We start from the raw sequence: 14,573 nt of genomic DNA on the forward strand, positions 1-14,573 counted from the left end.
TGACCCTGTTCTCGTCGGAAAGATGGCCATCGGGCTGGTTTATCAGCTTCAAATGGGAGCCTTATACACACTCTCTCACACACACGACTAACTACAGATGACATGCCCTCTTCAGCCTTACTTGTGTCCATTGTTCTAAGAATAACATCTGCAACACGGACGTAGCTGGACACAGCCGTCCATCCTGTACATCAGCGCAGTTTGCACAGCCCTAGATCGCAATGTGATCCGAAAGAGCACCCATTTCCGCTGTATACGTACACACACTGTCGAGTGCAAGCAAAAGCAGCTTTTTTTTGAGAGCGGAAAAGGAAAAAGAGAAACAAACCGCGACCGGGAGACCTTGCTTGCGGAACAACGATAACCCGGGGCCCCGGCCTCTCTTCCGGCCATTTTCGCCGACATCGCACTCCGCTGAGCCTGCAGGAAAACAGTCATTATTTCTTGCTCTTGCAGCACGCACCGGCAGTCATGGCAGCCTCAAGAACCCTCAGAATAGGTAAATTGCTCTTCTTATTGTCTCGAGCGGGTACCCGCTAACGTGCATGCAATATCGCAGGCCTCATCCCCGGCGATGGCATTGGTAGAGAGGTCATTCCGGTATGCTACCACAAACTGCTCTCTGGAGCTCCAGAGGACTGGCAAATCGACCGATTGAGTAATAACGACGCTATATCTAGGCCGGCCGTCGAATCCTCGAAGCGCTTCCGGCTTCTCTAGGGCTAAAATTCTCCTTTGTCGACTTGGATGCCGGCTTCGAGACTTTCAAACGGACGAAAACCGCCCTACCAGACAAGACCGTGGACACCTTGAAGAAGGAATGTGATGGCGCCCTCTTTGGTGCCGTTAGGTAAATAGTCACCGAAAATTTTTTTGCAATTTGATATAAGCACACGGGGGAAGGAAAAAAAAAAAAGAAAAAAGATACTTACCAGTGCAATTATTTCTGATTTAGCTCCCCGACTACCAAGGTTGCTGGATATTCCTCGCCCATTGTTGCCCTCCGCAAGCGCCTGGATCTCTATGCCAACGTCCGGCCTGTGAAGACCACCCCTGGTGCAAACGTTCCTGCTCCAATTGACCTTGTCATCGTCCGTGAAAATACCGAAGACCTCTACGTTAAAGACGAGAAGTCCTACGACACCCCTGAAGGCAAGGTGGCCGAGGCAATCAAGAGAATATCTGAGCGTGCTTCATCCCGCATTGCAACAATTGCGGGAGAGATCGCCCTCCGTCGCCAGAAGATTCGTGAGACGGGACAGGCGGCCCCTCGATCAGGCCCCATGGTCACAATTACCCACAAGAGTAACGTCTTGAGTCAGACCGACGGATTGTTCCGCGAAACCGCCCGCAAGGCATTGGCCGCGGAGAAATTCTCCAGCGTCGAGATCGAAGAGCAGATCGTCGACTCCATGGTCTACAAGCTCTTCCGCCAACCATCTTACTATGACGTGATCGTCGCCCCCAACCTGTACGGAGACATCCTCTCTGACGGAGCCGCTGCATTGGTTGGCAGCTTGGGCTTGGTTCCGAGCGCAAATGTCGGCGATGGATTTGCTATTGGCGAACCATGCCACGGCAGCGCTCCCGATATCGAAGGCAAGGGAATCGCCAACCCCATCGCTACCCTCCGCAGTGCAGGTCTTATGCTTGAGTTCTTGGGCGAGGAAGAGGCCGCTGCAAAGATCTACGCTGCTGTCGACGCAAACCTGGATGAGGGCAAATTCTTGTCTCCCGACCTCGGAGGCAAGGCTACAACCGAGGAAGTCCTCCAGGACGTTCTCAGACGCCTTTAGATAAGTGCGAATCGCTGAAAAGGGAGAAAAAAAAAAAAAAAGAAAGAAGGGATAAAAAGCGGGTGTATATTAGAGGTGTGAATTCTAGAGCTTAGGGGCTCATTTGAACTGTTCCCGGTTCTCGGCATTGTTGTCAGATAGTTTTAAAAACAAAATCATCTAAAATCGTTCAACCAGATCTCATGTCGTACGTGTCTAGTCTACCTCCGATCCCTCTCGTTCTTCTTGCTGCGCCTCCTCCCCACTACTCTGGTCCTCACTCTCGTCCTCGTTGTTGAGCAGCAGAGTAAAAATAACCACGAAAAACACATCTCCAGTATTCTTATTCTTCAGCACATAGCGCAGTGAATGATTTTTCCGGTCTATGTATTTGGCAACATTGAGACTAAAACCCGGTAGTCTGAGCGAGAAATCTGTTCGAACCATGTCAACACTGTCCCCTCCACACCGTATCAAAAAGAGTTTGATTTGTTTTGGGGGGAAGTATTTGCGTACCACTGAATCCTAGATAGGGATTCCCAAAATCGGCCTTGTACAGCCGTCCAGCCTCAAACTCGAACATGCGGCGATTGTTCTGATCCAGAAAGTATTTCTTTCGAGAACTCGCATCGCCGGGGATATTGAGGCTCTCACGGATCTGCTTCCCAGTTCCTTCACCACCCTCCTCAATGACCTCTTCATGCAGCTCCAGCGAAGTTACTGATCCCTGCCAATCGCTGCCCTTACTATTGCCTCCGCTACTCGTGATACTCTCCTGACTCCCATTCGGCGATGCTGGCTTTTCACCAGCCGAGTTAGGCCTAGACGCCACCCCTTCGCGCTCACAAATTCTAAAATAATTCCAGCTCGACAGTGCAGCGCCGTACAGGTACGGTTTATCGGCATACGCATCCCCCTCTAGACCAGGATCGATCATCCACTTGACGATCTTGAGCGCATAGTTCGTCCCCGGCGGTAATCGATCGCGAATGGGCCGGTCAAAATCATTGCCAAAGACAAGCGCGCAGCCAGGGATAGTCCGTTTGGGAATGAAGCTAACGGCGATGGAGTATTGGTCGTCCTGGTGGTCTGGGTGGGAGAAGTATCTGCATGTGCGAGGGGTGTTGGGAGGGAGTCCTGTACATAAAGAGGAGGTTAGTGTGAGAGAGTGATAAAAGCCTATCGAACGAGTTGGGAGGAGAGGTTCTTGCAGACGCACCGTTGTAATCTCTAATTCGCACGCAGAGCTTCGCGGTGGTATGCTCGGTCTCAATCGTCAGCGTCTCGTCGGCGTTGACTGGCACTATTTGATGTGTTTTGGGGTCGTATGTAGGGCCGGCGGTGACCTTTAGTGTGTAGCGCGCTGACGGCTCTTCCGAGGCCATTTTCTGTGGCAATGGAGAATGATTTGGGGCATCCTCCCACTCAAGCCACAGAAGGTAGAGTGCTTAAAATAAAGGAGCGCTCAAAGACCTTTTCTCAGAGCTATCCAAAGCTATGCTCTCCGGTGGCACAAGGTCAATTGAGAAATGGTCGAGGATTCTAGACCTGAGATCCGTCTGCATCTAGGGGTAACTGCAAAGTACCAGGCATGTCTTGTACCTGTCTACGTCATCCTCCCCCGGCGCGTTGCCAAAATTAGTGACGGGCGGCGGCAAAAGCCTAGACCGTCGACGCCAAACGACCCCTACCCGACTAAACCCACTCACCAAACGCGCCCTCATGCCCTTCCCTTGTTCCACGCCAGGTTTCATCGCCTAGGGATACAGTACCTCGGATCCCCGGCAGAAATGCTCTGCACCCCGCAATGAATTCATTCAGACGTGGCTGGTTTCAACAGTGATTTGACTAGTTCTTTATCAGATGGCTATTGGAAGATCACCCCGCTCTATCCCTCTTTCAATTCGTTCCATCCGCCCAAGCACCGTCACGTAGAATGCCAATGAGATCCGAACAACTGGCTTCACCTCCTCCCTGCGCCAGCGTATTGAACCTCCGTTTCTGAAATAGCGGTCAACCGGAAAAATTTTATTACCTGTCTCTGTGCTTTGTGCTAGTGTAAGATAATAGCCGCACCCAGGGCCATTCCGTATACCTCACCCATGCCTAATTACCACATCCAGTACGGAGTACAAAAAACCAGATAGACCGCTGCACTCTCCTCGAGAAGCTTCACACCCTGTGTTTTCAATACAAATATTGTACAGCTCGCTATTTCAGGAGCATTTCTGCTAACAGGATTCCCAGCAAACGAACCGCTCCAGTAAGAGCTTTAATAACATATCTTTTTCCTTCTCCTCCTTCCTTCCTGTCCCCTTTTCCCTCCTTTCTTTTTCATTTGCTCTAAATGCTGACACTAAATTAGCCATCCGCATTTTCACAAAATGGGTGACTGACACTCTGACTCAAGTTACGATGGTAAAGTCGAAGAAGCAGAGATCGCTATCAAAACAGATGCCAAAACCATTCAACAGCTCTCCTCCTCGGCCGAAGCTGCAAAAGCAAACAGGGGGAGACAAGTGATCCTTTCTCTTGCCAACGCAGCGAGAAGGGCGAAAGAAGAAGAGGAGAAACGAGAAGTAAGTGGCGGGAATGGGAACAAGAAGGAAGGTGAAAATCAAAGTGGGAGAACATGAAGTGTATCCCTGTGAACATCTAAGATGTATTGGTCTTAGCATCCGAACATTCCTCAAATGCTTCCCGCAAAGATATATCGTATTGCTCCTTCTCTTTCAATTTGCGTTCAAGAAAATTAAATGCATCAAACGCCCAGTAACGCATCGTGATTAACCAGAATGCTTCGTCATCTTTATGAGTCTTAGAGAACTTCGGTTGGATGTAGTCGTAGAAGATCTTGAACAAGGCTGTTGGGCTATTAAGCGCAAGAGAGCACCAAAAGGTCCCTCTCTCCCATCCCTGTTGCAAAATGGGGTATAGTTGGACTGGCGACTGTTGCAATCCTGGCGTGCTCTTCGTTTCTTCCTCCTCAAGGGCCTCCATGAATTCTTTGCGAAGACTCTCGTAGTCATCGACGTCAACCATATCGATAGTTTGGTTTGCCAACCAATACGGAGGGTGGATCATTTCCACAGGGCGGGAGCAGGCCCACTCGAGATCGATAAGGCACTTGACATTCCAATCATCATCCACAAAAATGTTGCTCTGATGTAGATCGGTGAGGCATAGAAAGAATGGACCTCGAAAAAGATCACGGCGAAAAAAACAAGGCCAAACACTTCTCATAACCATCAATGCACATGTCTGATAGAAGCCATCCTGAAGATCACTGAGCGCATTAGGCTGGTGGCGGAAGCGGCTCTCATGGTAGGCAAGAATATCATTGATATAGGAGTCAACTGTGGAATAAGTCACATTTCGCGGGATGTCAACTGGAATGTGCTCATTTTCCAATAGTTGATGTTGAACAGTAAGAGGTCTGTTACTTAAACTCAAGTACCCTCTATTATCTAAAACAAAGGAACCGATTTTTGGTAACGGTGTGCGTGCCGAAGCCAGTAAAATGCGTGAAATACCATGGAAGAGATTTGTTCTCAAGTTAACATCATGGCGTCCTTCCTCCCATGTTTCGGAAAGCATTTTGCCCCGTGATGGATCGATATATTCAATCAACAAATACCCTGTGCTTAGGGTAGAATTCACTTTGCTTTGATGTTGAACGTAGCGAGAAGGAACTGGATGCCCCAGCCATTTTAACAAACGACGGCGCACATACTCAATAGCGCGGGTTATAAACGGCAGGTTGTCGAGAAGAGTGAACTGGACTTGTGAGTAATGAATGTTCTCAGCAGATACCCCAGGGGAGCACGTACGGTCTGACCAGTAGATAGTCCAAATCCGTACAGGCGCGGAATGGGCACATCTGGACAGTTTTCTTGGAGCCATGCATATGTGCCCACTTCACAACGGATCTTCTCATCTGCGTTTCCTGGGCAAGAGTCCTCGCCAACCCGGTATGGCAAGGGAAATCGAATCATCAATTTATTTCCGCCATCTCGTTCCTGGCCATCGATATCAACTCCGATGCAAACATTGAAGCTTCCATCTATCCAGTCCTCCACATCAACAAGATGACATGCATTTGCCGAAGCCAAGCCGAGGTGGTGCGCAACAATTGTTTCAATCAGCTTGCGATTCCGGTAGAGATGAGTAAAATATCGAATTTTCTGATCCCTGTAGCCCAGCTCATGGAGAATATTGGCGTCCTGAGTTTTTGCAGCGGAATATGTGATCTCGCCACGAAGCAGGCGACGAGGTTTTAGCGTGACTGCGGGCGCGCCATGACTCTGGGACATTTCCTTTCAAGCCCGCGTCTTTGACTTATCTGAAAACAAAGTAAGAATGGGCTATGGACGCGAATCAAGACAGACCTGAATTTGTTCAACTGGTCAACAGGTCATTTTAATTGATGTATGGAGTATTTAGCAACGTTGATTTTAACGTTCAACATTCCACTATTTTCCTAATTCGGCATAAACACGATTCTTAGCGTAAGTTAAAAAACATTCACAAGTACGGAGTACGGAGTACTCCGTAACTATATCTGATCTAGGGGGTTGAAGGCGCGCATCTACGAGCAAAAATACAAACATTTTGCATTCAATGTGACTGCATTGTGATCACAAAAGAATATCCCGTGGTGGTTGATCATGTCCATATAATGTCTCTTGGACTTTAACTTTCGAGCCTTGCGTTCAATGACAACCCCCTGTTGAATGCCTGTTTGATTGCTGTCTTGACGCCTCCCATGTTATAAGAGTCTGGATGGAAGCGCGTTGCTCCAAAATATAGCAAAAGCGCCCACATAAATCAATTGAGTACCGATCACATAAAAGCGGTGACCCTCAAAAAAAAAGCATGCCACTAAAATCTACCCAGGGTCACTCCGTAGTTATATTATTGGGTTGCCTTGCTTAACGCTGGCAATCCTGATCTTTTGCATCAGGGAGCGGCATATTGGCATCCTGTGATAATTCCGGTGCTATAAAACACAATTCCTCCACCATGTGGGATCAAAGACACTCGCTTTGATAAAACTAGTCCTTAAAAAGTTCATACAACAGATCTGATATCTCGACTTCCCTAACAAAAAATGTGTGCAGCGAGCGCCGACACACGGAACGTGGCGTGATTCAATTGCTCCGCTACGCGTCTGAGAGTTACTCGCCCAGCAAAATCAAGGACAAGTGCACAGAAATAATATATCAGGTAAATATTCCAGGCATCTTTGGTTCTCTGATGTGGTTGCAAATTGCAACGATGGGTCACAGGATTTCCGCATCGCTTTATCGGGACTGTCAACAGAAATTCGGCCCGAAGACCCCATATTAACCGTTCAATATAACTAGCCGGGTCTCATTCCCTCCAAAACATCAGTCTAAGTGCCAAATCTCCCTCTATGATTGCTCAGGATCCCATAATGTTACCGAATCTTCACGATTCGGTGAAACCGGCAGGGTTGAATCCAGCAACAACCACTGAGCAACGACGATCCATATTATCCTGGGGGATAAACTACATATACATTCCAAACTCTTATTACCACCATAAACTTGACGGAATCTCCAGGCAAAATCTGCAACCGGTCACATGGCATGTAGCTATAGGTGGCCAAGTGACACATCATGAAAGGTGGGACAAGGATATGTTATATCAAACCGAAACGAAACTATGTGGCCGAATCTTAGATCCCCAGCGTATCGACCAAATTCTTTGTATACTCCCAAAGCAAGCCGGAGTTATGTGCGTGGAATGCAGATCCTGTCCAGTAGGTATTATGCCTGCCTTGCAGGGAGTACAACTTCTTGTAAAAACCCGATTCAATCGCTTTTCTCGATACCGTCGCTCCGAAGGGAGTATGGCTGGACCATGCCACGAATTCGGCGTCTTTAGCACTAGCATCTTGGAATGGTCTGAGTTTCCGGATGATGTCCTTTTTCACGTCCTCCTCGCGGAGCGCACGAGGGCTGCCATACTTAACGTCGTAGACGTCCGGTATGATGGTGGGAGTGATCCAGTAAATATCCGGCAGCTTTGGCAGGTTGTATGGGGTGTCCGGATTGTAATTGGTCATGCTATCGAATTTAGGAAGGCCAGGCACTCGAACAAGGGAGGTGTAGTAACCTGTGGTCTTGAACTGTCCGAATATGGATTTCTCGTTTTCATCCAAGCCAAACGGCCTAAGGTTGTGGAGGGTCGGTGGGATGGAAATAATAAGCTTCTTTGCATGAATTGTCTTTCGCCCGGATGGTGTCTTCACGGTAAGCTTGACGCCGTCTTTGCGACGCTCTGCATCTTCCACTCGGCTTTTAAACAGGACGTCGGATCCGATGATCTCCATCGCCTTGTCATAGATTTCGTTGTTGTTCCCGCTGGCCGGGTTTAAGAAGCCGTTTTTGAGATCGTTGAGAACAGCAAGGTCAAAAGTCTTCAGCACGTAAACCGTTAGCCGCTCGAGAAGATCGCCGTAGCCTTGACAGTAAGTATATATTATCTCGAGTGCATCACCAATGTCGTACTTTTCCACGAACTTGGAGAAAGGTATAACCAAGTCCTCTGGGACTGGATCAGAAAAAATAAATCCTTTTTCCAATTCAGGGTATTTCATTGCTTGCATAGCATAAGAAGTAAGTGCAGCCGACATGTTAGATGTCTTATGGTCAACAATTTTCCCCGTTTGAAAGTTGGCGTAGAGTTTGACGCCCGGGTCGTTGCCAAAAAACGTATCCTTATATTTAATCCCAAGCCGTGTGAAATACTCCCTAGTGATATCCAAATCATCGAAAATCGCAACCCCAAAGTTGATAGCCTTCTTCGTCCTTGGATCGATGAGTGTATCAGTGTGCCCTCCGAGTGTCTCGTCCTGCTCTATGACCACCACTGACTTCCCCTTATCCCGCAACCGAACTGCAGCATATGTTCCTGACGAGCCACCTCCAATAATGCACACATCGCGTGTGATGTCTTCATGTTTTCCACAAATCGAGCAGCAAGAACCTCCCGGAAAAATCATTGAAATCCCAAGGAAACTAATCATCGAAAGGCCGAGAGCCCTTACGAAAGAGGACGCCATGTTGCCGTCGTATCCCAGAAATATTCACGGCCAAGAAAGATTTCCTAGGTGTCGAGATGGACGAAACAAGGTATCCAACAGCGACGCGGCACGGGGTAAATATATATATATATACATACATATTACGGAGTATTCCAAAACGCGGAGCTATTAAGAGCGTTGCTCAAGAATGCGCCAACTGACCAGCCGTCCTGCGGTTGTGAAATCAACTATTTCATACCGGGCTGAAATATGCCGCGCAAAGCCTAGGTATCTAGTCATGCGATGGTCCAAAGCAGGCGCCCCGTTCCACGCCGTAGAGGAGGACTCGCCCTCCAAAGGGGGGGGAGGAACCAAGGCAGGCAATCCATGTCAGACATCAATGATGTCTATGACTTCTCCAGCTATCAACAGTCGTAGATACAATATCATGCTCGAGAAGGAAGAGGAAGAGCGATGTGCACATGGGACTCGGCCAGTCCGAGGCCCCGTGGTCAAGAAGAAAGCGTTGCACAATAGCATCGGGAAGGGAAGAAGAGTATATCGGGAGTAGGGAGCCTAGTCATTCGTCGGTGATCTTGGAAAATCCTGGAAATTTCGACGAAGGAGGAAAAAGATCAACCACGACTCGACCTTATCCGTCAAAAATCTTCGTGCGAGGTTCCATGCAGGAGTAGCCAAGTCGCGACGGAGAGGATTGCGAGAAAACGAGAATTGTCCGAAAGTCAATAGTTGACTGCAAAAGTGCCAATCCTTCCCTTTTATAGATCTTGTCGAGAAACCAAATCTTGTTTGGCTGTCCTGCCAATGCCACCTCTGCCGCTTGGGCTATTGTTCGCTCGCCTGTTGGGAACCTGGAGATTAGGTAGGATAGAGACCAGAGATGCGGCACACCAACCACAGTGACAAGAGCGCAGTCGAAAGCACATGATTAGGAAAGATGTCCACCCAGTATGATCATCAGGGAGTTCTGGTTGGTTAGTTACTCTACTGAGGGGGACAACTTAGATCAATCAACTGTGTTGGTGATCATCTGCGTGCTTGAATCAGACAGTGAAGCCTTGCCTTGCGGCTGCATCTATCACTAAATCTTCACATAACTAGCCATAGTATCACATATGTACTGCTTTAAGAAGCATGGTTAACCGTAAAATTCCTATTGTCCAAAGCCATCAACTGCACTGGGATGACGCTGTCTTGTTTGGGGCTGCATTAACCTGGAGAAAATGTGCCTCTGGAAATATCAACTGCCAAGTTAGTTGCTATGCCAATTTATTAAACTTAAGGTTGGCATCTTCACCCCCGCAGACAAAATCTCCTTCGAGAAGTGAACAACGTCATCAAGCTCATCTGGAAGCCTTGCACCAGCGGCCAGATCATTATACATTTTCCGAATCACACCCATTCGCGGGCCCGTTATGAGAAAGGCAACCATTGATCCTCCAAAGTTCACAGACCCTTCCTTGTCTGCTGAACAACGACCAAGGTGCTGCAGTGGGTCTAGCATGAGAAACTCCTTGCATTCCTGTAGCAGCCGGAAAAAGAGCTATAATTCTCAGATCAAGAATATGAAATTAATGACCTGGAGTTGTAGCGTCTCTGGCCTATATCTTCCAAGGAGCCATTGTCGGACCATTGATAAATTCGAATCTCTTTTGACGACTATAGACCGGCGTCTGCTACTATTCGGAAACACCACTTCCCACGGTCAGGTGCCAAGCAGGTTCGCTGAGTGTATTGAAGCGGGGTACAATAGGATGCCTCATCAAGGTAGGTGATTTGATTGAGAAGGTGATAGTGCAAGAGAAGTAAAAAAAATCACAATATAGTAGGGATAGTGTAGTGGGGATTCCGGTACCTTATTAGGATGAAGGTTGTTCCGGTCCAAGGTGCAAAACCCCCCCAAGCTACTATCTCTGAGCTATATAAACTGCCCATAGCCCCTACATCTCGCTCATTACCTACGCGCACCTTTGCACTTTACTACACACTCGTTCTTTATTACTAGTTTGGTTATTAGTTAGAGAATGTGAATATCTCTTGTTCATGAAGCATACTACTGTTTCTCTCTAGAGCTGCCTGTGTTAGTGCAGGGCTCCTTAATACAATTACTCCTTATGAGCTTAGACATCTATTAGAACATCCCTATCATTGCTCTCACAACTCGGTTCAGCACTATCTCTACTATGTTGTGATTTTTTTTGCTTCTCTTGCATTATCACCTTCTCAACCAAATCGCCTACTTTGACAAGGCATCCTATCATACCCCCGCTTCAATAGTACTGGACTGAGTAGTGAGAGCAAAGATAGGTATGTCCTAATAGATGCCTAAGCTCATAAGGAGTAATAGTATCACGAAGCCCTGTACTAACACAGACAGCTCTAAAGAGAAACAGTAGTATACTTCATAAACAAGAGATATTCACATTCTCTAACTAATAACCAAACTAGTAATAAAGAACGAGTGTGTAGTAAAGTGCAAAGGTGCGCGAAGATCATGAGTAAGATGTAGGGGCTATGGGCAGTTTACATAGCTCAGAGATAGTAGCTTTGAGGGGGTTGCATCTTGGACCAGAACAACCTTTTGTCCTACTTATTATGGTACTTACCAGAATTCCCCACTACAGTATAAGCTCTATATCAAAAGTGTTTGCTGTCACTCCCCCCCAACCATGGCCGAAAGGATAAATAAAAGTATGACCTGAAACAGGTTTGGGACCAGCTCTTAAAACCCTAATATGCCAAAATTCCCGACACCAGGATAAAACAAGTTTTGAGAAGCAGCTCAAGCTATACCACTGCAGTGATGTCAACGTTGGACAGTAGATTCACTTGAACGATTTGGGCAGCGGGAACTAGTTCCTCCAGATACCGTGGCTTGATTTTGAGAGCTAGGTTGAAATGTCTCTATATGAGCAGCAATGGAATCTTTGGGGGATAGCGTGGTAGCGCTGGGAGTTAGAGCACTGGACCGAAGGCGGAAGCCAACCGTATAAACTGCGGCGTTAGATTGCATCTGAGAGGTATTATGTGAACGAACTCTTCGGAGACAATACAGTTTCGACGGGAAAAGATCCGAAACTTTGATGCGCTGTGTCATGTGGGATGGGAAGCCTCTGGTCAAGTGACGGATACAATAGAAAGCCCGGGAAAGAGAGTATATTATCTCGCTTCCTTGAAGAGGAGCTGGTCTGGGTTGGGGTTAATGAGACTGGCTTGCAGCTACCAGAGCTGAGAGAAATTTCGTCACCGAGATATGGCGTCACATAAGTGTTGAGCACTGTTTTATATAATCCAGAGACCAGAATACCTGTGAATAAATAGATGCGTATTGTTTCGAGTTAGCAGTCGCTTTCCAACGAGCCCCTCTCCCCCCAAACACCAAGAGTTACATGCTACAGGCTCGGAGTCAACATACTCCGAAAATATATCTAAAAGGAAGGGAGACAACAAAAGGAAAGTTGATGGTAGGCGGGCTAGTCAAACTCTTGAATAGCCCTGATTGCATGACCTGCTGGTAACCTCCAGAATCTACAGCGGGTCTCCGTCTGACCATTCCTCTTCTTCCCTTACGGCGTGAAACTGACCGCCCATATTTCTTTTTCTCTTCTTTCCCCGGCCTACCTCCACGTTCTTGAACCGGGATTCTGCCGCCGGAGTGATTGGTTCGCTTCCATTCGTACAGAAGCTGTGGGCTTGTTCATTAGTGAGCTCGTCTTTGCGTGAGGTGTCGTCCAATGACTCAATTCCTTTCTGCCATTGCTCAAAGGCCTTGAGGGTCTCGCGCGCTTTCTCTTGTGCTGCTTGGATACTTTCCATGGAAAATAGGCCTTGGAAATCGGCGAGCCGCCGCTCCAGCTGTCTCTTCTGCTGCTCGAGCCTCTCGTTCTCGAGCCTCGCGCTATCAAGAGCGGTTGATATTGATGACAGGCGGACATTCAGAGACCCAACTTCCTTCTCATGCTTCTCGGACTCTTTTGCATTCGCTTCTCTCAGCGTAGACTCGACAAGCTCATGCTCAGTCTCGAGCTGTTGTATCCGTTCTCTGAGATTCGATATCTCTCCGTCACATTGTTCGAGAGTACTCTGCATTGCCTCGCAGAGATCCTGCTCATGTGACAAGTTCTTTTCTAGACTCGCAATCCTTGCCTTCGTCAGCTCATTTTTCTCGTCCAGTTTGGTGTTTTCTATTTCTAGATCCTCGACTTGTCTCTTCGAGGCAGCGATCTCATCTTCTAATTTTGCGTTTAGCCGCTCCAGCATTTTAACATCAGCCATATAATCCTCCAAGGCCGCCGCAAGGCGATTCTTGTCGATCGCATGGTCCTGGAGCTCTTTCCCGAGGCTTTGAAGCTTCATTCGTGCGTTCAGCATATCTTCGGCAACGGTTTCGGTATACCTTTCTAGACTTTCATTCTTTTTGGAAGCTTCCTCAAAGCGAAGTAAAGCTGTGTCGAACTGCCGACGCAGTGCAGTCTCGCGCTCTTGGTAGCCGGTAATCTGTGCCTGTGCTTTCTTGAGGTCTGCGACGAGCCGAGTTATTCGTTCCACCAAGGCATCAATGGTTGCGCTCCAGTTTGACAGGTTGGCGTTTGGTGTTTCACCGGGTACCGCTCGTTCAAGTTCTATTCTAGCGTGACGGAATCGGGCGCCGATGTTGGTGATGACCTCCATGGCATCGATGCCATCAAACCCATGATCAGAAAGCTCCTTCTGAACAGTTTCGACGGTTTTGGCGGCCTCAGAAGCGCGGGTGGTGGCGTCGCGCAAACTAGCAATGACCTGCACGGCTAGGTCTGGAGGTGGCGTAGAAAGCGTGGTTTCTATGTCGTTTCGTTCACCACTCTGGTCAGTGGGCTTCATCACGCCCTGCCATTCCCGAAAAAGGTTCCGTCGTTCCACCTTCCTTCGCTCAAGATCCTCCTTCAATGACTGGACCTCCCCACGACAGCTGTGAAACGACACTTGCGTACCAGCGTCTATCAAAACCGGAACGCAAGGAATATCAGGAACACAATCTCCAACGGACTCAAACGCATCGGCGCCCGCATTGCAACCCATGTCATCATCACTTTCGAAGGCAGCCAGCGGGACAACGGTGCCTTCTGCGGCCAGCAGCCCGCCGCCAGTCATATCACTTATATCAACTCTCTCGTTTCTCAGTCGATCCAACTCATCCCTTAGCATTCTCAATTCGTCATCCTTTTCCTTCTCGAGCTTTCTCTGGAGTCTCCGCCTCTCCTCGATCGCATTCATCTCCTCACTAAACCCCGATCGGCCAATGCGCCGTCTCGTCCTAGGGTCAATGATGTCATTAAACGGTATGAACTGCCACGACCGAACGTCCTGTGTTGGGGAGGATGATGATGGCTCGCCCAACTTTCGCTTCCTGCTGCTTGCCTGTGGATAAGGGGTTGTATGACGGCGGTGTTTGCCCCTGGGAACGTCATGTCTTGTGGCCTCTGCACCGGTCGATATGGTAGGACTGGATGCGATAAGTCGAGTCCGCGAGATATGTGGTGTTAGTCCGCTAGACAGGGTTGCAGTTCCCGGCACAGCTTCCAACCTCTTCGTCCTTTTCGATGTGCGAGACCCTGGAGTTTGGGGTGCATGGTCTGCGTCCGATGTATTTTTCATTGTGCAGTTAAGCCTATGCTCAAGTTTAGAGAGCAGTAATTGGTAGGTATTCAGGGACCCAAGCCGGGACGCTGTCCAGTCTTGGCCGGGAG

General features: G+C 48.3%; 5 protein-coding genes across 5 annotated transcripts; 1 reads left to right on the forward strand and 4 right to left on the reverse strand.

Annotated features, from left to right (window-relative positions):
• The first annotated feature begins 295 nt into the window (after positions 1 to 295).
• On the forward strand, positions 296 to 1,822 carry LYS12 (homoisocitrate dehydrogenase). The gene is made up of 4 exons (XM_003065136.2): positions 296 to 499; positions 560 to 600; positions 681 to 850; positions 956 to 1,822. The coding sequence occupies exons 1-4, from the start codon at positions 472 to 474 to the stop codon at positions 1,794 to 1,796; spliced, it is 1,080 nt and encodes a 359-aa protein (XP_003065182.1). The 5' UTR covers positions 296 to 471; the 3' UTR covers positions 1,797 to 1,822.
• Positions 1,813 to 3,287, reverse strand: D8B26_004335 (uncharacterized protein). Its single transcript, XM_003065137.2, has 3 exons — positions 2,995 to 3,287; positions 2,292 to 2,912; positions 1,813 to 2,209 (listed from the first exon to the last, which is right to left on the reverse strand). Exons 1-3 carry the CDS (start codon positions 3,158 to 3,160, stop codon positions 1,992 to 1,994), a joined length of 1,005 nt encoding a protein of 334 aa, XP_003065183.2. The 5' UTR covers positions 3,161 to 3,287; the 3' UTR covers positions 1,813 to 1,991.
• Positions 3,288 to 3,517: 230 nt separating this feature from the next.
• D8B26_004336 (uncharacterized protein) lies at positions 3,518 to 6,178 on the reverse strand. The gene is made up of 2 exons (XM_003065138.2): positions 5,606 to 6,178; positions 3,518 to 5,552 (listed from the first exon to the last, which is right to left on the reverse strand). Exons 1-2 carry the CDS (start codon positions 6,086 to 6,088, stop codon positions 4,431 to 4,433), a joined length of 1,605 nt encoding a protein of 534 aa, XP_003065184.2. The 5' UTR covers positions 6,089 to 6,178; the 3' UTR covers positions 3,518 to 4,430.
• A 1,298-nt stretch (positions 6,179 to 7,476) lies between these two features.
• D8B26_004337 (uncharacterized protein) lies at positions 7,477 to 8,865 on the reverse strand (the record flags this gene model as incomplete). Its single annotated transcript, XM_003065139.2, has 1 exon — positions 7,477 to 8,865. The coding sequence occupies one exon, from the start codon at positions 8,863 to 8,865 to the stop codon at positions 7,477 to 7,479; it is 1,389 nt and encodes a 462-aa protein (XP_003065185.2).
• A 3,510-nt stretch (positions 8,866 to 12,375) lies between these two features.
• On the reverse strand, positions 12,376 to 14,481 carry D8B26_004338 (uncharacterized protein; the record flags this gene model as incomplete). Its single annotated transcript, XM_003065140.2, has 1 exon — positions 12,376 to 14,481. The coding sequence occupies one exon, from the start codon at positions 14,479 to 14,481 to the stop codon at positions 12,376 to 12,378; it is 2,106 nt and encodes a 701-aa protein (XP_003065186.2).
• Between the last annotated feature and the right edge of the window lie 92 nt (positions 14,482 to 14,573).

This window comes from Coccidioides posadasii, chromosome 2 (assembly GCF_018416015.2).
Source record: "Coccidioides posadasii str. Silveira chromosome 2, complete sequence".
In the NCBI taxonomy this organism is placed as follows: domain Eukaryota; kingdom Fungi; phylum Ascomycota; class Eurotiomycetes; order Onygenales; family Onygenaceae; genus Coccidioides; species Coccidioides posadasii.